Below are 27,951 nucleotides of genomic sequence, written 5' to 3' on the forward strand. Positions count from 1 at the left end.
TGGATAACCTCTGCATAGACATAGACAGTGATATGTTATATATGTCTATGCTGCTACTCAAATATTTTTGCAAGACAGATCTGGTGGCCCTAATCTTCTTTACAGTGCTACATATGTAGAGCTAATAAAAATAAATTGGGTAAATTGTGACAACTTGGGATGAAGTTTAGGAACGCTTTCTTGGTGTTCTGACCCAAACCCTTTTCCAATAAAACAAACACGAACCAAAGGGAACAGAAACCTTTTAATGATTCTTACGAATCCCTGGTTAAAAGGCTGCTGCAAATTAATTAACTTTGATAAGCACAAGCCTGGCCAAAACTGTGCGAGGCTGCCAAGAATAACAGATAAGAAATATTTTACAACACAAGAGTCTTCAAATACCAACTTAAGATACTGCAATGTCCATGAGGCTGGAGTTTCAAAACAGTTTTTGCTTCCTACAAAGAATGTCCGATTCACAATTGGCTTTTATATTCTTGAAGGAGGGGCCATTACCTTGCAGCCTTAGACCTGAGTCGCCCGTGTGGCTGCAGCTGCTCTTTCCTGTGAGCAATCCTGCACGCATGTGCACTTGGCACAGGCTCCTCAGGAACCTCCTCATCGCTTCTGCCAGCCCCCACATTCTCTGAAGGCAACAGTCCACTCTCTAATGATCCTGGTCCCTCATCTGAGTCCTTGCTCTCCTCAGCTGTCCAAACCTGCTGCCGCCTAACCACAGCACCTGGGGACATTTTTCTTGTTGTTTCTAGATTAGTAGAGACAAATGTGTGACCATCATTACTTAAAGTATCTTTCTCTGAAAGAACATTTCATTCAACAAGTCACAGTTTATAACAATTTGGAAAAAAATTGTATTTTATCTTTTATCAATTTTTTAAAAATTAGTTTTAAGGTAGTAAAATAGAAAAGAACGCTCTTCAAAATTGAAGAAATTTTGTCTTTTATCATTTAAATAATAATAATTTTAAGATAATGAAATAGAAAAAACTTCCTTCAAAATTGAAGCAAATCCCATCTACTCAAAGATGTCTTTAAAGGATCTATTGTTTTGCCCCCTTCCTGATGTGATTATTTTTTTCTATTCCATTTTTAAAGTAATACAAATCTGTGGAACATGGGGAAGCAGAATCACTTCTGAAATGCTTAAATGAGGACTACTTGTCTTCCTTGGCACTAAATATATATTACCAAACCTGTTTTCTTACAGGTGGACTCTAAATTTTCCTTTGACCCTTCCTTCTACATACACCTCCCAAATCTCCCCTCAGTTCCTGCAGCCTTTTGTAAAAAACAAAACAGGGAAGACCTACCCTTCATCACCATACTTTCATCGACATTTCTAGCATCCAGGCATCGCAATGCCTCAATCAGGGACAAGTGGAACAGGTGTGCCTATTCAATGGAGAGAGCAACATGCAGAATGGGGTAGAGCTGCCTCAGACTTACAAATAGAGCCAGTATTGTCTAAACAGGGAGAGTGAACTTTAAATAAAATGCTAAATGAAATTTAACAGCACAATGGTGATAAAAATTGTGGGTTTAGAGTTCAAGATTGCAGACTGACCCACTCTTCTACAAATGAAATAATACATAATATAGATACCTGATGCATATTTGATACATATTCGGTTAGAAAGATATGATTGCATCTCTAAATTTAACTGGTTTTCGAACTAGGGAATTTTGAAGGGAATTAGATGCCTCTAAAAATATTCAGAGAAATAGCTATCTTGCCACATACCGAACAAGGTAAATGAAAATTTAGGTCATATGGATGATCCAAGGCTGAAGAAGACATCTATAAATAGCTTTAGGAAAAGAACTTTAAAGGTAAGATTTATCTGAACTATGGATACACAGTTGTGGACCTCCAGATGTTGAATTACATCATCATTAATAGCTATTTATCAATAATGACATATTATGAGTTGTAATTCAGCAACTTCCCTGATAGTATGGTTTTCTGTGGATTGAGATTTTGTCTTTAAAAACAAATAAGTTCCACTCAATGTTAATAATCCTACTATAATGTATTTTATTTTAGCCAAATTATGCCGAGAAATTCCATGCAACATATATGATCTTCCTTAGTCCAGAAAAATCTTTACAGATCATAGGTTGTCAAGATGATATTCCCTCCTCCTCCTCCTCCTCCTCCTCCTCCTCCTCCTCCTCCTCCTCCTCCTCCTCCTCCTCCTCCTCCTCCTCCTCCTCCTCCTCCTCCTCCTCCTCCTCCTCCTCCTCCTTGTCTTCCATTGCATTAAACTGATGTCAAAGAAAAGCATAGGAAAATACTAAACTACTCAAGTAGTCCTGAAATCACATAAGGAAAGATTGTTTTTTTCCCTCTGAATATAAAATCTTGGCTTTTGCTTAGTTGCTATAGCAGGTTGCCACAGTAACAGCCATTATTAAACCCTATTAAACTATTTATTAGGAATAGGGCAGAGGGGGTGAAGGTTGGGAAGAGGTGGAAAGCAGTCTAAAAAAAGTAAAGATTATACAATTAAGGATAAGGTAACAAAATTCTGAGGATACTATCCCCAATGTTTCAAAGGCCGAGTTAAACATTCTTCAATAACCCAGTTTTTTTCTTGCCTTGAGGTGGCACTATGCATTCCTGCCCTGTCTGGAGGTGGCAAAGATTGAGGTTGATAATAGCGTAGCATTGCTCAAACGTGATTGCAATGGACTTATAGACTCACTACTGCCATAGTTGTTAAGCAAAGCAGTTATTAAGCAAGGCATCATGTGACCACAACTTGTGATTTTACTGCCAGTATCTCCATTCACTTTGTTAAACAGTGACTATGAAGTGTGCAAATGGCAATCACAACATCATGGCATGGTGTAATAATTGCTGGCTGTGAGGTGCCTGAATCTCAATCATGTGATCATGGGGTTGCCTCAATGAGTGTAAGGACTGGTTGTAAAGTTTTTCAATGCCAGTATAATTCTGAACTGGTGTTAAATGGGTTAGTCATTAAGCAAGGACTGTATAACTATTGTCAAAGCATCTTGTGGGAATGAGATGTCATATTAAATGACAATATAGCCTATTTGTTTGTCCATAACCTGTTATACCTCATAAATCCAGTTGATTAAAGCTCTACCACCCACTGGTTCAAGTCGTTTTTTTAAATAAAAGTTTTATTTAAATTTTCACAAAACATACAAATAAAATATCTTTTTTTGAGAACAGCCTGGCTGTTATCACTTCTCCATACAGACATAAACTCAATACATATTTATCTTATACATTCTAATCCATATCTTATAACTATTTTTGCAATTTTTTTAATAGCTTTTCCCTTTTTTTACTTTCTATAGCCTTATTTTAAATTATTTCATTCGTTTCTTAATTCAACTACATATCTTTTTCTAATTTTTAAAATCTTTCTAATCAATATTTTTATACTTTCGTCTGTCCTGTTTACAATTTCATATTATCTTTTCACATAAACCAAATTTTCCCCTGTAATTACTAGATTGGAGTGTAACACCTTTGTATCTTTTTTCAAATCTTATTTAAAAATTTAAGTTACATCTTTACAGTTATAACATTCATTTTCTAACCTCTATTTTATAACACATACCTATTTTCAATCAAATTCTGCTTGGTACATTCCCTTAAAATACACATTAAATTCTTAAAAGAAAAAAGTATATATGTATATATATCTGTGTATATGTGTATAACAATAGTAAATGGAATAATTATTCTATTCCAGTACAGCTCTGCCATTAATATTAATAACAATCTTTTACATTTCTATTTCTTTTATCAAACATTACCTAGTTATATCAGTTGTCTTTCACTTTAATCATCTATATTTCATATTTTACTTATTACTGTCTTTAAATAAAAAACCAAACAATAGTTATTAACAGTAGTCAATAAAGTTATTATTCTTATTCAATTTCATCTTGTCAACTGATCAAAATCTTCCATGTTTCTTTTCAGTTTTTTTAAACATTCTTTTTAAATCATTGAGAGCCTTATTCTCTTTACAAACAAATATTCCACTACACATCAATGGAATTTTTTTCTATCACTTTAATCATCTAACATATTTTCTAACCCTTTTCTATTTCTAATATAACAATGCTATCCCATGCACCCTTGCAGAATCCTCTCCTTAAGTTATATTTTAACCATTGTCTCTGTGTCTTTTAAACAGGTTTATACCTTTAATTCTTGTACCTTTTTCCTGTACCTCTATATCTTGTTTCTGTCTTTTGTAGCTTCTTTTCCATTCCCTCTTCCCTCTCTTCTTCTCCCTCCCCTTTTTATTCCCTTTTCTATCTGATTCTCCCTTCTGTGATCTTCCCTTCTGCTTCTTCCTGATATTATGATTACTTTTCAAATTACTCTTTTTTTTGGTTGTTGCTTCAGTGCTTAAGTTTTTAACTCCCTTTCCCCTCTTTCCCTTTTTTACCCTGCTTAAAATTGCTTAATCATTAAAGATGGCTTCTTCGTTGTCCTGCCCTTCTTGTTCTGCCAGCGTTTCTTGTTGTTTTTCATAGTTCAAGATCTCCATTTCTAAAAATTGAAATATGAAGCCAAAAGATCCTCTTCCATCTTGTGTTTCTTCTTTTTGTTCTTTAAGTCTCATTTTAACTCTTCAAGGAGTGATGCCATTTTTAAAAATTTTAAACAACCCCCAATTGATTTTATTTTATTTCATTAGGATCTTCCATCCAAAGTTCCAGGAATCATCCAATAATCCAAAACTGTTTCTTGCTTCTTTTCTCACTTTCTCTTTCCAGGGGCTTTGTTATCTTATAATAAAGTTTCAGCTATAATGTATCTTTTGCAAGCCTTGTTAAAATTCCACTATCAATTTTTTTAAAAGTTCCAGGTGGTCTCCTCCATTTTCCAGATTCCACCCTCTTTTTTCCTTTTTCCCTCCACTGCTTTCTTTCTTTTTTTAAAGAAAGTTTTTAAATTATCCAAGAATCTTTATCCCTTTGACACTTTATTTTCAGTCTATTAATGTCAAAGTGGGTTAGTATCAATTTCTTATTCAAATATCTTTTTCTTAATGTTCCAAGTCAAAACTGTCAATGTTAGAGGAAAAAAAGGCCAATTCCGTTTCCTTTCCCTTTCTCTTTCGCAGCTTAAAATCTTTTTTAGTAATAGTATTCGTCTTTAAAATTCAGATTCCAGGTACCTTAAATAGATGTTCTCCATTCAACCCGGTCAGTCAAACTTTCTCCTTTAAACTTCCTCCTGCACAATCTTGTCCGATCGGGTTCTTGTTTGAGGAGGCCATTTCTGACCACTGCTGCAACTGCCTTTGGTTGACCTAGAAAGATTGACCTAGAAAACCAAGGCATATATGAAGTCCCCTGCGCATCATGCCCTGCCACATACATCGGACAGACCAATAGAAGAATAAGTACCCGCCTGGATGAACACAAAAATGCAGTAAAAAAGCTGGAACATACTTCCTCACTAGTCCAACACATGAAAGCCACAGGTCATAGCATCGACTTCAATGGCACCAAAACCCTAGCTGCTATAGAAAACCCTAGCTACAGAATTAGCAGAGAAGCCACAGAGATTGAAAAAAGACCTGAAAGCATGAATAGAAGAGATGACTTCACCAGACTGTCAATTATCTGGAAGCCTGCACTCACAAACAAAAAAATCTCCACACCACAAGCCAAGCAAACACCTGGGCACAAACAGATCCCACCTGATACCTCCAGCTCAAACACACCCCAACCAGGCACCCAGATGAAACCTAGCTTCCTAATAAATGATAGCTGTCCTTTTACCCAAAGCCAAGCCACACTAAAAGTCTCCAATACAGGAAACACAATGTTGCCAGCCAATCAAAAAATGCTACAAAACAGACAGAAGATATTAGAAACACCAATCAAGCAGAACACAGCAAACTCCAAGACCAGTAAACACAGACCAAGACTCCCAACCAATCAGGATGAAGAAAAAACTATTCTAACACAGCAGTAGGCTAGCACCAAATTTAAAACAGAAACGGCTGTCAAAGCCTGACTCATAGACGAACACAATACACAAGCCTGATGATGGCTGATGAGATTCTGCTGAATCTATTTTACATTACACCATGATTGCTATTTCCAGTTTTGGAGACTGGCAGTGTTCCTACAACATGCTAACCATAGTTTACTGAACTATGGCTTTCAGAATAAAACCAGCTGCCAGGATTTGCGTAATAACACACTGAGCCAGAAACATGCCAATCTCATATTTATCTAGGATGTTGTGAAAATTCAGTTTTTACGAAGCATGTAAACAAAGTGGAAGAGGGCAGAGGGGGTGGAAAGGATGTGGAAAGTAAATCTTGTGTGAAGAGATGGAGGAATTGTAATTGTAAATTACATTAATTGTAAATTTTAAAAAATGTAAATTCTTTTTTTCTTATATGTATCAACTTCATGTATTCATAACCATGCTTATACTTATACCTGTTATCTTATAATCACTTGACAAAATAAATAAAAAATAATAAAAAATATATGTTCAATCTTGAAAGGAAACAATGAGGAACCAGGAAATGATAGCATTTTTCAAACACCAGAAAGAATGTAGCAATCAAAAAGCCCATTGTCCCAGAATGCAGGGCACATAATAAAAGCCATGAGTTGTAAAAAGGAAGATTTTTCCCCCTACCCCAAACATTAGAAAAACTTGCTCCACCAGGAAAAAGTTTGACAGGAGAGCCATAAGCAATTACATAAGCAAAGGATGATCTCACTTTTATTGGATGTTTTCAGCAGTGGATGGACAGCCATTGATTAATTTAGATTTCAGTAAAGGAGAATATTTGTGGCTCAGGATTGAAAGTGTTAGTGTCAATGTTAGACTAGACTAGCACTGGTTATGGGTAATGAAACATCTGCACTGAAACATCCAAGCTCAGAAAGCAACAAGGATCCCTAATTTAGATTCCTCCATGAAACAGAAAGTTGCATCTGAAAGGCATAAATAGTGTGTTCAAATACCATGATTGTGTGATTCTATGAAACTACCCATAATCTATAGGAATAATTAATTTAGAATTATTCCCACTTCCTCTTCAATTAGATCCTAAGTGAGGATATTGAATTTTTAGAAAAGCATTTGGAATTTTCCTCTTCCTTAAATATACTGTACTGGGAATTCCAATGACTAAAGCTAACAACTCTCTAAATGTCTGTAGTATTTAAAAATCATTAAACATTTCTAAGTTGCTGTCTGGAATGAATTTGTTCCTACTATTGAAATGCAGTTAAAGTCATTGAGAACATTTGTTAACTGTAGAGGAGTGAATATTTAGATATCAGTAGTAACAAGAATGTTTTTCCAATGGAGACTCCAATTTTCTTATTTTTATTAATGCTTTATTGAGACATTTCATTTTACAAATCAGTTTATAAGAATAGAATATCTTTTAAATATTTACATTAAAGCAATGAAAGTAACTCAGAATTTCCACCTAACTACTGTGTTTCTCACAAAATAAGGCCGGGCCTTATTTTGTTTTTTGACAGCCGAAAAAATGGCTAGACCATCTTTTCGGGGGTGACTTAATTTCCTCCCCCACCTAGAGTGGCCCATACGCATGTACCTTGCCGCAAGGCCCCTTCTATTGGCCGACGAAAGCTCCCCAAAGGCAGAGTCCCCAGCCACTTCAGGGCGTGCCGTGGCTGCCCGTGTCCCCTCGCCTTTAGGCAGTCTCTTTTGGGCAATGGAAGCTCCCCAAGGGCAGTCACCAGCCACTTTGATCAGCCGGTAGAAGCGGCCTCAGGGCAAGCGCGCACACACACTCCTCTCATCACGAGCCTGCTCCTATCGGCCAAAGAAAGCTCCCCGAAAGAGACTGCCTAAAGGCAAGGGGACACGGGCAGCCACGCCACGCCCCAAAGCGGCTGGGGACTCTGCCTTTGGGGAGCTTCTATCAGCTATTGGGGTATTCTAGCCTAGGCTACCTGCAGGGCACTCCTAAAGGCAAGTTTTCTCCCCATCCCTTCCCCCGCCCATTTCTCTTCACCTCGTGTAGTTCTAACAAACGATGTGAAAAATGGCGGGGAAAAGCATGGTTTAAATAAGCCTAAATTTTGGGGGCGGGGCTTAATTTCACCTCATGCCTAGAAATCATGCTGGGCCTTCCTATTGGTGGAGGCTGTATTGTTGGAGAAACACGGTAGTCTTGAATATGCCCATGAATTTAGAACAGGGGAGTCAAACTCAAGGCCTGGGGGTTGGATCTGGCCTGTGGGGTGCTTAGATATGGCCTGTGGGGCCACCCTAGAAACAGGCAAAGGAGTGGCCCACAGTGGCAGTGCCTCTGCCAGTGAAAACGGAGCTCAGGAGGGCTCTGTGGGGCCCTCCTAAGCTCCGTTTTTGCTGGCAGAGGGTTTTAGGAGGCCATTGCAACTGAAAACGGAGCTCAGGAGCCCATTTTTGCTGGCACAGAGCTTGGGCCACCACAGGCGCTCCCGACACAAGTGGTGTTGAGCTGGCAACACCCACCCTAGCCACACCCACCCTGGCCCTCCGAGGTCAAACACAACCCTGATGTGGCCCTCAATGAAATCGAGTTTGACCCCCCTGATCTAGAAAAATAGTTCACAGCACTGCTCATAGAGATGCCAAGATTTTCAAATAATGCTGAAAGTTGTACCAGTTTTTCAAGAAATAGAGTTGAAGTAGAAACCAAGGAACAGAGTCCCATAATACAAATTGCTCAGCTTTAGAAGAACACACATTTTATTTACTGAAGAACAAATGATGGAAATATGATTAAGGAGCAGTCTATGTAATATTTCTTCTCACATTCTTCATTACAAAGAACATTAACATTTCATACTTTTTATGTATGAAATAATAACATATATGTATGTAGTCATATATGTATGTATGTAAATAATAACATATATGTATATATTTGTAAACAGCAATGGATCATGCCCAGTATTTCCTAGCCGTACCACAGATAACAACAATGATCTAATACATATCGATTTTACAGAAGACAATGTTGAAAAAGCACTACGCAATCTAAAACCATCTCTATCTATTGGACCGGATGGAATATGTGCCTACTTCTTAAAAAAGCTATCCACTGCCATAGCCAAACCTCTAAGCATAATCTTTGAAAAATCTTTCAGGACCAGCTCCTTGCCTAACCTATGGTCACAAGCCACAGTCATCCCCATCTTCAAAAAGGGAGACCCAAGCCTAGTTGAAAATTACAGACCAATCTCCTTATGCTGCGTCACCTGTAAAGTCATGGAATCAATTATTACCCAATCCATCATCCTCCACTTAGAGACAAACAACCTACTCTCCAATAAACAATTTGGTTTCAGAAAAAAACTATCCTGTAATCTGCAACTCTTACACTGCAAAAACATATGGACGACACAACTCGACCAGGGCAAAGCAATAGACGCAATCTACATAGACTTCTGTAAAGCCTTTGATTCAGTGGTACACGACAAACTACTCCTAAAAATAAAATCCTATGGTATCTCTGGACAACTGAATAACTGGATAGAAGCATTCCTGGCAAACAGACAACAAATGGTCAAAATTGGGAGCGTCCTATCAAATTCTGTACCTGTCAATAGTGGTGATCCCCAAGGCAGTGTTCTAGGACCAACTCTCTTCATACTCTACATAAATGACCCTCTGTGATCATATTAAGAGCAATTGCGTTCTTTTCGCTGATGATGTAAAGCTGTTCAATACCACAGACAATACTGCTACCCTACAAAAAGATCTTGACTATGTATCAGAATGGTCAAACAAATGGCAACTTCAAATCTCAACAAATAAATGCTCTGTCTTACATATTGGCAAAAAAAATCAGAAAATAAAATACAAGCTGAATAGTCAAGATCTTGTTGATGACCCAAGCTCTGTAAAGGACCTTGGAATACTCACCTCTAATGATCTAAGTGCTAGAGCCCACTGCAACTACATAGCCAAAAAGGCATTAAGAGTTGTTAACCTAATCCTACGTAGCTTTTTCTCTGGTAATATCACACTACTAACCAGAGCATACAAAACATTTGCTAGACCAATACTCGAATACAGTTCATCAGTCTGGAACCCACATTACATATCTGATATTAGCACAATTGAGAAAGTCCAGAAATATTTCACAAGAAGAGTTCTCCACTCCTCTACTCGTTGTAGAATACCTTATGCCACCAGACTTGAAATTCTAGAACTAGAAAACCTTGAATTACGCCGTCTTTGGTCTGATTTAAGCATGGTATATAAAATCATACATTGCAATGTCCTACCTGTCAATGAATACTTCAGCTTCAACCATAACAACACAAGAGCACACAATAGATACAAACTCAAAGTTAACCGCACCAAACTTGATTGCAGGAAATACGACTTCAGCAATAGAGTGGTCAATGTCTGGAATACTCTACCCGACTCTGTAGTTTCTTCCCCAAACCCCAAAAACTTTAACCTTAGACTGTCTACTATTGACCTCACCCCTTTCCTAAGAGGTCTGTAGGGGGCGTGCATAAGCGCACCAACGTGCCTACCGTCCCTGTCCTATCGTTTCTCTTATTCTTCTTTTATTTTTCTTATATGTACCCATTTCATGTATTCACAACTATGTATACACTTATACTTATTATCTTGTAAACAATTGGCAAATCAAATAAATAAATAAATAAATAAATAGTCCCAGAACATCTGAGTTACTATTCATAAATACCAGTAAATGAAGACCATCAATTAGGCATGGATTGCTATTAGTGAATTAGTTGTAGGAGATTATCAGACTGAGTTTGAGGGAAGGATCAAATGTGTCATCAGTCATGAGTCCCTTCGTGCCTGGAGATCTAAGTCCAGCCCATTTTGAATTCCCATGATTCTTATTCCCATGGCCAATTTGCTTCGACAGTTAGGAGATCAGCTTCTTGTAGAGAATCTAAGCTTGCAATAAACCTTTATGTCCACTTGAACCAGTGGTGGGATTGAAATATTGTTACTACCGGTTTTGTGGGTATGGCCTGGTGGCCGTGACCTGGCTTAGTGGGCATGCCTTGGTGGGCATTGCTTGGTGGGTGTAGCAGGGGAACGATACTGTAAAATCTCCATTCCCTCCCCACTCCAGGGGAAGGATACTGTAAAATCTCCATTCCCACACCACTAACCTGATTTCCAGCTCCGTTCTCCTGTACAGGGCAACAAAAGAAGACCCAGCCGATCAGCTGGGACTCAGGAGGCAGAAAATAGATGGGGATGGAGCCAGTCAGAGATGGTATTTGCCGATTCTCTGAACTACTCAAAATTTCCACTACCGGTTCTCCAGAACTGGTCAGAACCTGCTGAATACCACCTCTGATTTGAACTGCTTGGATCTCCTGATTTCTCTTGCTTCCTTTCATTGCATATTTTTTGTCTACAGTAATCTGTTCTGTCTCACCTGTGACCACGAGGTGAGAGTCCAAATTTCCAAAGGAATATAAATAAACCGACAAGACCAGGAACGACAGAGTTAAATTCCTTTGGCTGGAGAATTCCTTGGCAGTCTTCCAAAAGCTGCCTGCAAAGTCCGATAACAAGACAAGACCATAAATCAAAAGCAAATGCCGTGCAGAGAATTTGTCAAGGCTTCTATTCCAAATAAACAAATTGTCCCGAACAGAGATTCAGAGTTAACACGCCCTCTTTTATTTCCTGAGGGGCGTGTCAGTCTCTCAAGTCAGTCCCTGATTTGACATTTCTTTTTACGTTCCATTTCACGTCGATGTCTACGTCTTTGTCTTGCATCAAACCAGCATTCCTCGGTTTGATCCTCAGCCAAGGACTCTGGCACGCTCTCCTGATTATCTGCCGACACCTGAGGCACAACAAGGGAGGAAGGTCCCGGGGAGGGAGATGATTCCGAATCCTCCAGCAATGCAGGCTCAAACCTCAAAGCCAAGTCCTCCTCTTCTTCCTCATTACTTAAGTCTGTATCTTCTAACAAGGCAGGTTCAGACCTCCGAGTCACAACAGTAATCTGTGTCAGGAGCTAGCAAAAAGAGGTGTTTTTTTAAAAATTACTCTTGGTGCCATTATCACAGATTCATAGGGAATCTTCTAGCACAGTTCCCTGCCCAGTGCAGAAATCTTTATACCATTCCAAATAAATGGCTCTCCAACTTTTGCTTGAAAAGCTCCAATGATGGAGCACTCAAGACTCCAGAAGGTAGGCTGTCCTACTGTTTCGCTGCTTGAATTCCAGCTTCAATGATTTCCTTTGCATCATGACCTCACTGAATAAATGAAATCATGATGCCAATCTAAGTATAGTATATAAAATCATACATTACAATGTTCGACCTGTCAGCTTCAATCATAACAACACAAGAGCACACAATAGATACAAACTCAAGGTTAACCGCACCAAACTTGATTGCAGGAAATATGACTTCAGCAACAGAGTGGTCAATGTCTGGAATACTCTACCTGACTCTGTGGTTTCTTCCCCAAACCCCAAAAACTTCAACCTTAGACCAACTACTATTGACCTCACCCCTTTCCTAAGAAGTCTGTAGGGGCATGCATAAGCGCACCAACATGCCTACCGTCCCTGTCCTATTGTTTCTTTTATTTTTATTATATGTATCCATGTATTCATAACTATGTTTTTACTTATACTTATTATCTTGTAAGCAATTGACAAACCAAATAAATAAAAAATAAATCTCTTGTTTCTCATAATTCTAAGCATACCAATAAAAATATAAGTGCCTGAGAAAAAGTTGTACTGAGAAACTTATTTCATTCAGTGTACATTTATCTTATAACGAACATTGTAACTAATGGGGTGCAGTTGACATTTTCCTGTTCTAGGGAAGTTATAACATTAAAATTATTTTATCCTAAGGGTCTCTATGCTTAAATGGTTGGTAGTTAAAATAGGAGGCAACGTGATGATTCTATGGTTCCACTGTAGCAACCATAAGAAGCTTTGTAGGTAACTATTATTTTTTTAAAAAAAATGGGCAATGAGACTGCTTCAAAATGAAGCACTTCCTTCCAAAGTCCTGAAGATCGATTTCAGTTGGACATGCTTCTACTGCCAGATTACATGCTTAGTTACAGTTTAATTGATTGTAAACAAAACCTTTGCGTTCACTCTCATAGTTTGAGGTCAACACTGCTCTTAGCTGGTACTGAATCTTTTTCAAGTAGCTGCCTGTGGTGAATGATTATATTCAGACTGTGCTTCTATCCAAATAGAAAAGGTAAGTTTTAATACATTCATCTATACAGTTATAATGATTAAAGATACCTGTGGCATTTATTAAGTTTCTTCTAAAAGAGCTATCACCAAGAATGTGGTTGATAAGAAAGATTAGACTTTGTCGGATGTGACATACTAATTTGAAAGCTGAGAAAGAATTGAGAAGAGTTGTAATTCTCATGTAACTAGTACTATAACTCCCCCTCCCTTTCCCTCTGCATCCCCGTCCCCCTATCTCTCTCTTTCCCCCTCCCTCCCTCCCTTCCTCCCTTCCTCCCCCCTCTCTTTCTCGCTCTCGCTCTCTCTCATGTACATCCCGCAAACAGACATGCACATACTTAGAAGTATGGCACATTTGACCTCTGGAAATTGTTTAGCTATTATGATTTCAAACCTGATTTTTCTCCGCATTGAAGATACTGGAAAGCAATACATAATAATAATGCTTTCTACTTTGTAATGGATGTATTCCTTTCTTAAAAAGGAATGAAGTCTTACCAGTTTTAGGGGATTTTTTTCCCTGTTGGTATCAAACCAAAAGTATTTATGCAAGCAATCTATCCATAAAGTGACACCATCTATTGTGTAATCCAATGAACAATAAATGAAACAATAACCTGTTGAATTGCCAGCAGCCAATAACAACAACAGCCTGTCTATCATGTACTTTCAAGTCTTATAAAATCTTAATCTTGATTCTTGGCTTTCTCTTAAAGGTCATCTAAAGTTGGTTATTTGTGTTTGCTACTCATTTAGTATCTTCTGTTCAATAATTATTGGAATAATTTGAAATAAGAAATTAAGCTTTGGAAAACGTGAATTATTACTTTTACAGTTCTTCCTAGCCCAGACAATTTAATTTTTTTCCATTTTAGGATATCTATCATTATATTTTTCCAAGTCTGCAAATAATTATTCTTAAATGAATCTTTGTTTCATTTTGTTAAATAAATTATCTGACATTTAATCTCTGTTTCATGTTTAGAATAAATAAATATAGATTAGGTGGATTTGTCACAAACAAAAGGGTTGTAACTTTTCAATAGGAGGTTCATATTCCCTAATATTTTGGGGAAGAGAATTAAAAATAAAAACATATTTTACAGAAGCTGACCTATAGCTGAAACATTTTTAAGAAAATTCACATGCTGGGCCTGTCTGGAAATTCTGAAATGATAGAAGCACATTGCTTTCTTACACTTGTTTTTCTTTTCTTTCTGCATTTTATATGAAAATAGTATAAGTTGCAGATATATCCCCAGGCAAGAATCCTGTCCTATGAATTTATGTCAAGGGAAAAATGGTTTGTACTTTGTGTTATTTTTGTTATTATTGTTGTCTTCACGATCGGTACAAGTCACAAAACCACACTAAACAGTGGTTTCCTGGTGGAAGCAAAACACATGTTAGCAGAAGCAGAAAACCTTGATCCGCTGAACTTTCTACTGAAACAAATACTTCATTCTTCACCTTGTCCTCAGCTTCCACAAGCTTCATCAATGTTCTTTTTGCTCCTAACAAAGCAAATGGAAGCTGGAAAATTCCAGCAATATATCTCTTCCACATCACACAGTCGAAAATTATTTGATTAATGCATTCCAGTAAAGTTCATCCGTGAGATTGTAACTGAGACCTGTCAGTCACAAATCTCTTCCTTCATGCCCCCACTTCCTTCTTCCACCCCTTCTAGTCTTCTCTGATATATAAATAGATAATGGGAGAAGTTTTTGTCAGGATCCTGTCTGTCCAGGTATCCTAATTACTAAACAGGAAAAACAAACTAGGTGGTATCAATTTGTTTACATAATAAATTATTATATTAAAGCTATGGATCTGAACTATAGGCCTGTCAATCATTCTGCCTTGTGGCTTAGGACCCATTGTCCCTCCTGCCATCTGCATTTACTTTTCCATCTATCCCAGTCGATGAAAGTGTTTCCAATATTCACCCTCTCAATGGCTAAGAAGATGTGGAACAGGAAGAGCCTTAAGTATCTATTGAGCAGCTATTTGTTCAGCTCTTCAGATCCAATTTGTGCAAAAGAAACATCATTTTTCAAAGATTGTACTGCTTCAACTGTGGTAATGGCATTCTCCCGTAAAAAAAGAAGCAGGAGATTGCACTTAGTAATATAAAATGCACACAAGCATGGTTATATTAATAAATATAACTTGCAAACATGCTTTATACTGGACAAATTTGCTTGCAAATTTGGGTATGTCAAAAAAAGAAGGCAACGTTAATGTGTCAAAAGGACAAATGAGTCATGGTGGCACAGTGGTTAGAGTGCAGTACGACAATTTCTGCTGCCTGCTGCCTCCCTGCAATTTGGCAGTTCAAATCTCACTAGGCTCAAGGTTGACTCAGCCTTCCATCCTTCCGAGGTGGGTAAAGTGAGGACCCAAATTGTTGGGGGCAGGAGGCTGACTCTGTAAACCGCTTAGAGAGGGCATTAAAGCACTGTAAAGCAGTATATAAGTCTAAGTGCTATTGCTATTGCTAAATATATATTCTACTAAAACTCTCATTGTCATGTCATTTAACTGCATAAAATATGGTGTATCATATGGCAAGAATTTTTAACCAAGGTATTTCAAATAGGTTAATTTACAGCATGTGTCCAAAATCAAGGACCCATGGCTCCCGAGGGAATAAAATTTGGGAACAATGTGGCTGCTTCAGTGCTACTGGCTGCTGCTGTATTGCTATGTACTGTTGTATTCATGTGATCTTCATCTTCAATATTCTGTGAAGTTTCCCAGCCAGCCTCACAATCCCTCACTTCTTCCCCCACTCACTTAGCAGCACTCATTTACCTGCCTACTGGAAAGAGAAGGGAAGAGAGAAAGAAGGAATAAAGGAATAAAGGAAGAATGGGAGGGAAAAATAGAGAGGAAGGAATTCCTGTGTATCCTTCTGGCCTCTGCTACATTCCTGCATGCCTTCCCTGACCAGTGTGACATCTCTTGTGTGCCCCCATTCACCCACAGGCACTCTTCTCAATCCAACCTGCTCTTCTGCATCTCCCATACTCCCATGCAACCCTCATGCATTCTTCTTAACCCATGCTGTTACCTCACCCCCATCCCATAGGCTTATCATGCTCTCAGGGTCTGACTCTGTTCTGGGTACTCACTTGCCCCCCTCCCCAGCAATTCCTCCTGGGATCTCTGCACCTTGCTGAACTGTGTGACTCATGATCAAGCAGCAAGATGCTGAACTCACTAGCAAGGTTTGACCACAGCTGTGAACCCTCAGCAGAGAGTGTGTTTAAGTTCCCATAGGAACAACTGGCCTCTTGCTAGAAGCAACTGTGGAATCTGGCTTCTCCCCTGTGATGCTTGGAATCTGGTTATTTACAACCCTGGCTTGTTGACTAACAACAACTTCATCTCTCCCTTAACCTGGCATCTTAAATCTTTGGCTTGACTTTGGACTGCTCAATTTGGAAACTTGCCTTGCTCAGCTAAGTCTCATCTATGATTAATTGCTTTTTCCTGCCACTTGTTGGGATTTGCAGAAGCAAGTCTAACACTCTGAATGCCTAGGAACTGTCTGTGTCTGGCTTCTGAAGGACTGCTAAAAGAAGCCAGGATAAGAAAGCAGCCTGTTTGACCAATGAAGCATCTTTTATACACACATGTTCCCCCTGCATATTCTATCCTAACCATACAACACTCTTTGTGCACCTTCCTGAGCTTTGCCACCGCCTGCATGGTCTCCCCAACACATATGGCATTCCTAACATACACACATACACCCTCCCCAATCCACATAGCAATCTCTTGCACCCCATATAACAGGGCTTTTCAAACTTGACAGCTTTAAGACTTGTGGACATCAACTCCCAGAATTCCTCCTCCAGTCATGTTAGCTCAGGAATTCTGGGAGTTGAAGTCCACAAGTCTTAAACTTGCCAAGTTTGAAGCCCAGAGGTGGGATTCTACCAGTTTGCACCTATTCGCTAGAACTGGTTGTTAACATTCTAAGCAGTTTGGAGAACTGGTTGTTAGAAGAAATTACTGGCCTAATCCTGTAAGGAAGGCAGGAAGGAAACATTCTGGTGTTGCTTACAGAAACTGCCTCTCCGTTAACCCTTATTACATTCTTGGCAGGACTAGACTTCCTGTCTCAGGAACTTCTCTGTTTTTTCCCCCTCCTTTGCTGGTACTTTGCTTGTGTGGAGTGACCATCAATGGCACTGAAAAAAGTGACTTATGACCATTTTTCACACTTACGACTGTTGCAGCATCCCCATAGTCTTGAGAGACCAGGTGAGGAGATGCTTGCCTTGATGTGAGTGATATTGAGTTGCCACGTCCAGCCAGTCACATGACCACCAAGCCACATCCACCCAGTCACATGACCACCAAGCCATACCCACCACCTAAGCCACGCCCACAGAACCGGTTGTTAAAAAAATTGAATCCTACCCCTGTTGAAGACTCTTGCCATATAACATTCCTGACATGCATCCCCTGGCTCTACCCACCCACCCAGTAGCAACCACTTACCTGCCTGATCGCCTTGTACTTGCAGTCTCCTGCTGGCTCCCCCATTGACTTGCTCCCTGAAAACTTCCAACAAACAAAATAAATGGGGAAGCATGCAGGAATTGGGAAGGAGGGAGGAAAATTTCTAATGCTTCCATTTAGCTTCCCACAAGGAAACTCAATGGGAAAGCTAGCAGGAATTTGGAAGTCATTCCCATTCCCACTTTGTTTTTGCCCATCTGTGATCATTGTGTTTCTCTGTTTATGTAATATTTCTGAAATGGGGTACAGGTTGACTGGTTGAATTTAAACCAAGAACCTGGAATACTAAAGTCCCCCTCTGATGGTTCCCTTTCAGAAATTAGAGTTGCTTGATAACTCCTTTGCGGCTAAAAATGCTTTTAGTGCCTTGGGATTGTCCTGATGCTTGTGCTCAATGAGTCAGCAGTTTTACTATGATTTCTCTCCACAGTTATCACAGCTGGATGCAGTTTTGGACTGCTCCTTGGAATGCATGTTGCAGCACATTAGTTCTTCAGCTGCCACAGTATTAAAACAGATATCAAACTGTTCTAACTCCACTTTGTTTGCCTGCACTTACAGGCTTCATTGACTTCTTTAGGATGGTAGCCATGAACAAAGCATATAATTGGCTGCTCCTTATCTTGCTGCTGGCTGCAATTGAGAATAGCGAGGAGTGCTACTGCGACCATTATCCCTGGACTGCCTGGTCTAGTTGTTCAAGGACCTGCAATTATGGGACTCAAAATAGATATAGGTAAGTGGGAAGTATCAGCACTGATACATTATTATCATTCAATCATCTTAAAAGGATGTAGAAGGCCTCTGACTCTTCCCTACTTGATTGCCTTCAAAAGTTGGATCAAAGCTACTTATCTCAGTTGGGAATGATGGGTATTGCAATACAACACATGCAAGGAGAAGCCTGTTGTCAGGTCCCCAAACCCAAAACATAGGTGGCGATTCTTCAAAGCTCAGTTATTTATTGTTCCACATCTATAGCCAGAATCTTATCTAACTGAAGCACTTTACTATGTGCATATAGTAAATGTTAAAGATGGCATGCTTTCCAGTGTCTTGAAGTTCTGGATCATCTAACTGCACCCTAAACTGTAGCTGTACTTTGTCCTTTTCAGCATGTAGTTTCCATGGATCTTAATTTCCTTGGCTTAACAGATCCTTCTGGTCACAATAAAGCTTTTTTTTTTTTTAAATTCTAGGCAAATCCAAGTGGATGATTATTACCAAAAAAACTTCTGTGCACAAATTTGCACCACCCAGGAATCCAGAGCCTGTAACCAGCAGACGTGTCCAATCAACTGCCGGCTTGGAGACTTTGGTCCTTGGTCAGAATGTGATCCATGTGTTAAAAAACAAGTAAGTAGAGTCTAAGCTGGAAACCCGCCCCACTTTACATCGAGGGGGGCTGTGTGGAGAGAGTTTCATCCTTTAAATTTCTGGGAGTCTACCGCAGCGAAGATCTTACCTGGAAAATCAACACAACCCAGGTGGACAGAAAGACCCAACAGAGACTCCATTTCCTTAGGATCTTGCAAAAGAATAAAGTGGAACAATGACTGATGACCTCCTTTTACCAGTCCACAATAGAAAGCATCCTCATATATTGCATTACGGTGACAGCCGCAGATAGAAAGACATTACAGAAGATGGTGAGCACAGCACAAAACATCGTGGGCTGTTCCTTGATACCCCTAGATGACATCGCTAGGGCTCACTGCCTTAGAAGAGTGAGGAAAATTCCCAGGGACAACTCATACCCCGGTCAGCACTTCTTCACTCTCCTACCATCGGGTAGGAGATATAGAAGCATAGCCAGCTGCACTAACAGGCTGAAGAACAGTTTCTACCCGTGGGCTGTCAGACTCGGAAAATAACTTCATGTCAACATAGTATGATAGACTTGCAGGGCCCTCATGTTGTGCAACCAGGTCACATAGTGTAATAAGATTGGGACTGGGTTAGGGACTTCTGTTCTCACTGTGAGTTGTGTTGGGCGGGGGGTGCACAAAGGGAGGCTCAGCCAATCTCACAGTTGTACACAGTTGTACTCTGACAATAAAGGTAATAATAATAATAAAAGATATAGATGGATATATATAAGGAAATTGATCTTGAGAGAGATATTCAGGAATCATTGCTCAGGGAACAGGAGCTTAGTATTTTTTTTTTAAGTTCAGAAGAGTGAGGTAACATTTGAAAGCACTCAGGAAGAGGCCTCCCTAATTCAATGGAATATAAAAAGGAGGAGAAGAAGGAAATAGAGCGCAATCGGATTTGCAAGATTCTGTCATTATATTCAACTTCAAAAAAGATAGTTTCAGCCTTTGTTGACCAAGAGTTGGTCTTTGAATCTATAGGCCAGGGGTGTCAAACTCAAGGCCTGCATGCTGGATCTGGCCTGCGGGGGTGCTTAAATCCAGCCCATGGGGCCGGCCTGAAAATATCAAAAGACCGGCCCTCGGTGCCTCTGCTGGCCAAAACAGGCCACATGCAGCCTCCCCGCAGCCAGCTTATGGCCTCCATAGCCTCCTGCAACACTCTGCCGGCCAAAATGGGAGGCCTCTAAGGGGGCCACTTTTGGCCAGCAGAGTGCTGCTAGAGGCCAGAGAATCTGAAAACAGGGTGCACGGGGACCTCAGAAGGCTTACACATGGCCTGTTTTTGGCCAGCAGAAGTCTGATGAACACTATGGAGGGTGAAAATTAGGCACAGGAAGGCTGTGTGTGCCCCCATCCCCGTTTTGGCCAGTAAAGTATTGCAGGAGACCATTCAGGCTGAAAATGGGGCAGAGGGGGCCCCATGCAGCCCCCACACCCTGTTTGGGCTGGCAGGGTGCTGCAGGAGGTGTCCATCCCATCTCCCTGACACCCAACACCCTCTGCCGGCCCACAGAGGAAACTACAATGCTTATCTGGCCCTTGAAGAAATCCAGTTTGACACCCCTCCTATAGGCCATTTGGCAAGCAAATGGCCAACTCATTTCAAGACCACAATGTCAGGAATGTTTTTCAGGTCCATCTCCCAAGAGCTCCCAAAACTCTGAAGGGAAGGAGCTCAGACAGGGAGCAGTATTGAAAGAAGTCTCAAAAGAGACTTTAAAGAAATCTCAAAGGAGTATTGTCCCCATTACTCTTTATTTACATTCAGGTAACAATATACACTTGAAGGTGACTGCTAATTTCATAGATAAGATAAGAACATAGTACAAATGTTAAGCATAACCACCAGACTCTCCAAAGCTAACAGTGGTAGATCCAATAGATGAACAGATGTTGCTAGTAGGGCCATTTTTGCATTTTCTTGAACCAGTCCAGTCTTGCAAGTACCCATTGTCTTTGGAATTAAGTGGTTGCAGTTACAAATCCAGATGTGGACTGGGCACAAGGAACTATTTTAATCTCATCCCCAAAATAACATTGGTTGTCCCCATAACCCAATCCAGAACAGCAAGTAATCTATTTTCCCATGAAATACTCAGATTTTGCAGATGGGTTTGGGAAGGAAGAGGGAAATAGACCCAATGTCTGTTTCAGAAGTAGCCATCTCAGAAGTTTATTTGCCTTTCCAAATCACCATTGTCTGGACTAACATTTTGGTCTCCAGAAGAGATGGGATGGTCAGGGCAGTTGTATAAGCTCCTTAACCAGGTAAAATTAGGTGCACCATGATCTTTTATCCAAGTACTAAACAAGTCTAATCCTGTTAAAGGTAAAGGTTCCTCTCGCATATACATGTTAGTCATTTCCAACTCTAGGGAGCGGTGCTCATCTCCGTTACAAAGCCGAAGAGCCAGCGCTATCCAAAGATGTCTCCGTGATCATGTGGCCGGCATGACTAAATGCCAAAGGTACACGGAACACCTTCCCACCAAAGTGGTCCCTATTTTTCTACTTGCATTTTTAAATACTTTAGAACTTCTAGGTTTCGAACTGCTAGGTTGGCAGAAGCTGGGGCAAGCAACAGGAGCTCACTCCATTACGCAGCACTAGGGATTTGAACCGCCAAACTGCTGACCTTTCTGATCAATTTATTTATTTATTTTGAGGTCAGCCAAGATGGGTATGGTGCTTCATTCCCTTCTGTAAAACTACTTGGAGAAAACAATCTCTGCCTCACTTATTTATTATCCTTCTGTTTTTCAGTTTCGTACCAGATCCTTTACCCAACTAGCTCAGTTTAAAGGTGAACCATGCAATGAACCTTTGGTGGAGTCACGACCGTGTTTTCCCACAAAACTTTGCAACATGGAGGAAACAAACTGTGGCAACAAATTCCATTGTGAAAACGGTAACTTAGTAGTCTCTTCCTTTTATGATTTTGATGCATTGAAAATACAAATAATATTACAAATAATATGCTTTAAAAAAAGGCAATAGAAGTGTCTTTTTTAAAAAAAGACATTCAAAAAAATGAAAGACCTTATTTTAGCAGTTCAACAATTGTGAAGAACAAATGTAATGAAAATTAAAACAGAAAACCCAGCAAGAAAGTAAATGTTGGTTGTGCAAAGAACTGGAGAAGACTGTTGAACATTTGGCATGTGGCTATTCAGACTATTTGGAAATAGTGACCATATTGATTCATTGGATGCTACTAAGAATTATAACAAATAGCAGTTGCTGGAGACAGAAGGTTCAATGGAAAGAAGTAGAAAAAAATAGATAAATATAAAGATCTTCAAATATAGCTGGAGTGAATGGTGAAAATGAAAGAAATAATGTGCCTATTGGTTGGTATATATCAAAAAATCTGGAAAAGTATTTAAGGCACAATTCCGTGGAAATGGAGAGAATCTCAACTCATCAATTACAAAAAGTCTCGTTATTGGGTTCAGCACATATATTGTAGTATTTTAAAAGTATCAGATCCAGCCAGAAGTATCTTATAGACTAAGTGTAAATAGGAACAAATAATAATAATAACAATAATAATAATTAAACTGGGGAAGATAACAAAATACAATAGAACAAAATACAATAGACATAGAAATAGAACTGTGGCAAAGGCAGGCAAGGGTAATAATAATAATAATTGTGTCTTGGGTGCAGTCCCAAAACAACTGGTGCACCACTTGAACATCATAGGCATTGACAAATTGCAGAAGGCAGCTTTACTTGGAACAGCTTCCATCCTGTGGCGATATCTGTAACACCATCAAATATCCAGATTTGCCTATCCCAGGTCCTTGGTAAGGACTCAATAGGTAGACAAAAATGCCAAATCCAGTCTGAACATCTGCTTGACTGTGCGATTAATAATAATGATAATAATAATGATAACAACAACAACAACAACAACAACAACAACAACAACAACAACAATAATAATAATATAAAATAATAATATCAGAAACAGTCTTTGCAATTTAAAAATGTTGCTTAGTACATTAACATCATGTGTTGTCTTTGGTGGCATGGAAGGCACTGTATCTCTACATCTGCTGCTAAGCCAGAGTCCTTGGGCACAGCTACCTCAGGCTGGAGTCTGGAACAGGCAGGAAGTCCTCCATATACAGAGAGGCTTTCAATAGAGAAGGAACTTCTGTTGGCCATAGCTGAGGGCCAATAGAAGCTCTTATTCTTTGACACTCTTGTCAAATTTTTGGTCCCCTCCTTTGAAGTATGATATGCTTTTATGGTTCCCCTCACCACACACATTCTATATATTTTCAGTGATAGTTGTGGAGTTATCCCAAATTTTACTGGCTCTCCAGATTTAACCAATAATAACAAAAAGGCTACATATGCAGAATATTTCTTTCCTGTATAATAATGTGGCCTTCATGGAAGCATTCATTCCTTATAGAGTTGTTTGTCTGCTTTTCTTTTAAAAAATGGCTTCTAACGCTTTTTCTTCTTCTTTTGTTGGCAAAAGGTCGCTGCATTAGCCAGAAGTTAAAGTGCAATGAAGAAAATGATTGTGAGGATAATTCAGACGAAAGGAACTGCCCACGTGTGCGACCCGTGTGTGCTAGAAAACATGAGAGCATTCCTGGTGTTAGCCTAATGGGCCTTGGGTAAGCCATGTTTAAAGTGCTCAAGGGAAAGAGGAATAAGAAGCAATAATTCAAAGGAATTAAAGGCATAAACTATGAAAAAGAAAAGGAAACACAACTAACACAAGTTTAAATAAAGACCATTCATTATACTGCTCCATGCTTTCCTGACTTTGCAAACCATCTGGGCTTTCTTAATATCCGTACATGGCTGCAAACATTACCATTTGTTCTATAGTTATACATTGATGCTCAATTTCATTTAGAACCAGTTATCCGAGAAGGAAAGAAGAAAGATTCCAGACAGACATTTAGAAAAGAACTTAAGATAGATAAGAACATGGAAAAAAGGAGGATCTAGTCTAGTTTTATCAAACTTGATGCCTTTCCAGTATTTTGGACTACAGCTCCCATCAGCCTTGGACAGTGGGGCAAGTATAGTTAGGTATGTTAGGAGTTGTAAGCCAAATATTTGGAGGTCACCAGGATTCCTGTAAGTTATTAATGAATTTAATGAATCAGCTTTCGGTCTGTTTGCTATGTTACCACATAAGGGTGTGGCTTTATTTATTCTTCAGTGAAATACCATCTTGAACAGAAATCCCTCCCCTGCTATGAATAATTAAGGAACTGATCCAGGATGCTTTCCATGACAGAATGCAAAACTTCTATTGTTTTCCCTTAGATATCATATTCTGGCAGGAACGCATCGAGGTGAAGTTCTCCATAATTCTTTCAATGGAGGGACTTGCAGACTTGTGAAGACTGGTGATTTGAGGAAAACATATCGTCTTCCTGCAAACTTAGAGTCTGTTTTCTTCCAGGTACCTACCAAAAGATATTAAGCATATTGGCTGTAAGCATGGGCTTTATGTTTTGGCAGAATCTCATCTGCCATCATCAGGCTTGTGTATTGGGTTCGTCTTCGAACAAAGTACAAAAACAAAATACCCAAACAAAGCTGAATACCGTGCATATAAATACCCGCAAAAACATAAGAAAACACACACACACACACACACACACACACACACACACACACATGCTTTACAATATGAATGCTAGGAGCGTCTGCAGGACCTGGTCAAAAGAGTTAAAACAATGGCTATGATATTGCAATAGAAACTCTGCTTGTTTTTAATTTGCATTGAGCACATACACCAAGCAAATTCAAATGGCATTTTCAGATATCTTTTATCTGTTACAAGAACAGCAAATTCTTGCCTAAGGAGTCAAAATATTCTCTCTCTTGCTCTTCTGTGGGGGTCTTCTTCAGAGAATAATTAGGATTGCAGAAAAAACAATTACTACTAACCTGCCTTCCATTGAGGACCTATATACTGCACCAGTCAAAAAGAGGGCTGTGAAAATAATTACAGGCCCTCTCACATCCTGGACATAAACTGTTTCAACTCCTACCCTCAAAATGACGCTATAGAGCACTGCACACCAGAACAACCAGACACAAGGACAGTTTTTTCCTGAATGCCATCACTCTGTTAAATAAATAATTCCCTCAACACTGTCCAACTATTTACAAAGTCTGCATTATTATTACTATTAACCTTCTCATCACTCCTTATCACCCATCCCCTCCCACTTGTGACTGTATGACTGTAACTTTGTCATTTGTATCCTTACGATTTATATTGACTGTTTCCTAGTATGATTTGATTGCTTAGTGTACCCCATGACTATCATTAAGTGTTGTACCTTATGATTCTTGACTCTTGACGAATGTATCTTTTCTTTTATGTACACTGAGAGCATATGCACCAAGACAAATCCGTTGTGTGTCCAATCACACTTGGCCAATAAAGAATTCTATTCTATTCTATTCTATTCTATTCTATTCTATTCTATTCTATTCTATTCTATTCTATTCTATCTATTCTATTCTATTCTATTCTATTCTATTCTATTCTATTCTATTCTATCCCATTCTATTCCATTCCATTCCATTCATTCCATTCTATTCCATTCTATTCTATTCTATTCTATTCTATCAAAACAGCTACAGGCAACTTGCAAACCTTAGGATGGAAGCTCTCCATCTTATTTTGTGTGGCTCAGCCTACTTTCAAAAATCCTGGGTGAGGGACATTCAGCAAGAGAGTTTTGCCCTTGTACTGACAGCCTCTGGGAAACAGAATGAAAAGTAAAAAACGGAATGGGTTGTCCACAAGGAGGGAGAAAAAATGGAACTAGAGAAAGGAGATTATAATCATGCCAGGTTCGGCCTCAGTTTGAGTGGTGTGCAGGCAAGCAGGTAATGAAAAGGGTCAGCTCTTTGAAGTAGGCCAGATCAAGAAACTGACATTTATATTTACTGCTAATTTATTGTTATGGTCTGTCAGAAACCATCACTGCTCTTCTCAAGGACAACAAGGTCAAGGTGGAACTGTTCTGTGTCTCCCCACACTTCATACTTTTTCAGAGTTGAGCAACTTTCCACATCTGAATGGCTTGCCTTCAGATGCTGAGGGTGCCCCATCAATGGAGGCTTTCAAGAAGAAAATGAACAGCCATTTGTCTGAAATGGTTTGGGGTTTCCTGCTTGAGCAGAGGGTTGGACTAAGTGACCTCCAAGGTCCCTTCCAACTCTGTAATTCTGTGTTCTAACATTCCACATTTCTCACCTCTTCCTTAAGACCAAAGCTAAATTTCTCCACAAAAGACACTTAAAAAAACACACATAGTTGTATGAATTAGAAATTCCAGCTATGGGGACTAGTATTGCCCTTTAAAGAAGTAAGATTCAGTCCTTTGTCAAACCAGCTTTCTGTAACTATATCTCTCTGTAGGTAGTGAATGAAGAAGATGATGTGGTTTCGGAATATTACAATGACTTAATCCCCTTTGAAAGCCATACTTCTCACAGTAGTTCTTTCTCTGGCTCTGGCAAAAGGCGATCTGGGATCCCATTCCTGTTCTCCAAGAAGACCAAAGTTCATGTCACATCCTCTTCCTCCTTCAAGGAAGCAATACAAGCTTCAAAGAAAAAGGTATGGCTGTTTGCATTCTAGCTTTCAACTCCATTTGCAGAAGCTGATAAGTGAGAGACCAGGAAAAGTCAGTTGTTCATTAGCCTGTTCACACAGAGAACATTTCTGTATTGAATTTCCTGCTGCGTTGGGCGTGAGTAGCAAATGTTATTGCATGCCCGAAATGTCAAAGTCGATTGTTTTTAAATTGCATGAAAAGGCTATTCAGTTCGCTTGGCAACGTGGGGGAAGAGAACCATTATTTTTCTTATCCAGGCTATTGATTTCTGTTTTAAAAATGAATTTAAAATATTTCAAAATGAGAATATTTTCTGTGGGTGACATCTGGCTTCTCAAATGCAGGACATCTTTAGAATTGTAGCCAAATAAGACAGATCTCCTTTTGTATATAGTGATTACCAATGCCCACTAGATCAGGGGTCCCCAACCACCGGTCTCCGGACCAGGACCGGTCCGTGGATCATTTTTTACTGGGCCACAAAGCTTGGGCACCGCCATCTTGTTTCGATGGCGCTTCCGGGTTTTCGGTTGCTTCCGGGTTTTCGGTTGCTTCCGGGTTTTCGGTTGCTTCCGGGTTTTTGGTTGCTTCCGGGTTTTTGGTTGGAAAGTGCTTCCGGGTTTTCAGTTGGAAAGTGGCGTTTGGGTGCTCGCGCCTTAGTTTCGTCGAAGAGGGGGCGGCGGCTTTGAATGAAGAGCCATCCCGATGGCGGTGGAGTCTCGCGTTACTCAGGTACCGGTCTGTGGAAGAATAAATAATTGTGAAACCGGTCCCTGGTTCAAAAAAGGTTGGGCGCCACTGCACTAGATCATCTGATCATCTTATATCACGGGTGTCAAATTTGCTGAGTCGTGTTGATGTCACGTGACATATCACGACGTTTTTGCCTTCATGGAGCCGAGGTGGGCATGGCCTGTGCGTGACACATCCATCTCGCGGGGCGCCAGTGGGATGCCCCTGACAGACATTTTAGTGGGAAAATATAGCACTCGTAAAATTTAAAGTTGCATGCTTTTTGAAAGCACCACTGCAGAGGTGGTATTAAGCAGGTTCTGACTAGTTCTGGTAGCAGAAATTTTGAGTAGTTTGGAGAACCGGCAAATACCACCTCTGACTGGAGATTTTACAGGATCCTTCCCCTGCCACGCCCACCATGTCACGCCCACAGAACCG

General features: G+C 39.6%; 1 protein-coding gene across 1 annotated transcript in view; it reads left to right on the forward strand.

Annotated features, from left to right (window-relative positions):
* The first annotated feature begins 13,112 nt into the window (after nucleotides 1–13,112).
* Nucleotides 13,113–27,951, forward strand: part of LOC113411399 (complement component C6-like) — a 58,940-nt gene continuing 44,101 nt past the window's right edge. The window contains exons 1-7 of the mRNA XM_026666446.2: nucleotides 13,113–13,245; nucleotides 18,342–18,516; nucleotides 18,980–19,136; nucleotides 21,923–22,067; nucleotides 23,655–23,796; nucleotides 24,461–24,599; nucleotides 26,580–26,780. Of these exons, the coding sequence (XP_026522231.2) occupies nucleotides 13,206–13,245; nucleotides 18,342–18,516; nucleotides 18,980–19,136; nucleotides 21,923–22,067; nucleotides 23,655–23,796; nucleotides 24,461–24,599; nucleotides 26,580–26,780 (999 nt within the window). The 5' untranslated portion in view covers nucleotides 13,113–13,205. The remainder of the gene's footprint in view (nucleotides 13,246–18,341; nucleotides 18,517–18,979; nucleotides 19,137–21,922; nucleotides 22,068–23,654; nucleotides 23,797–24,460; nucleotides 24,600–26,579; nucleotides 26,781–27,951) is intronic.

Source organism: Notechis scutatus, chromosome 2, assembly GCF_049901735.1.
Source record: "Notechis scutatus isolate UNSWTSFEM ecotype Mainland chromosome 2, rNotScu1.2, whole genome shotgun sequence".
Lineage (NCBI taxonomy): Eukaryota > Metazoa > Chordata > Lepidosauria > Squamata > Elapidae > Notechis > Notechis scutatus.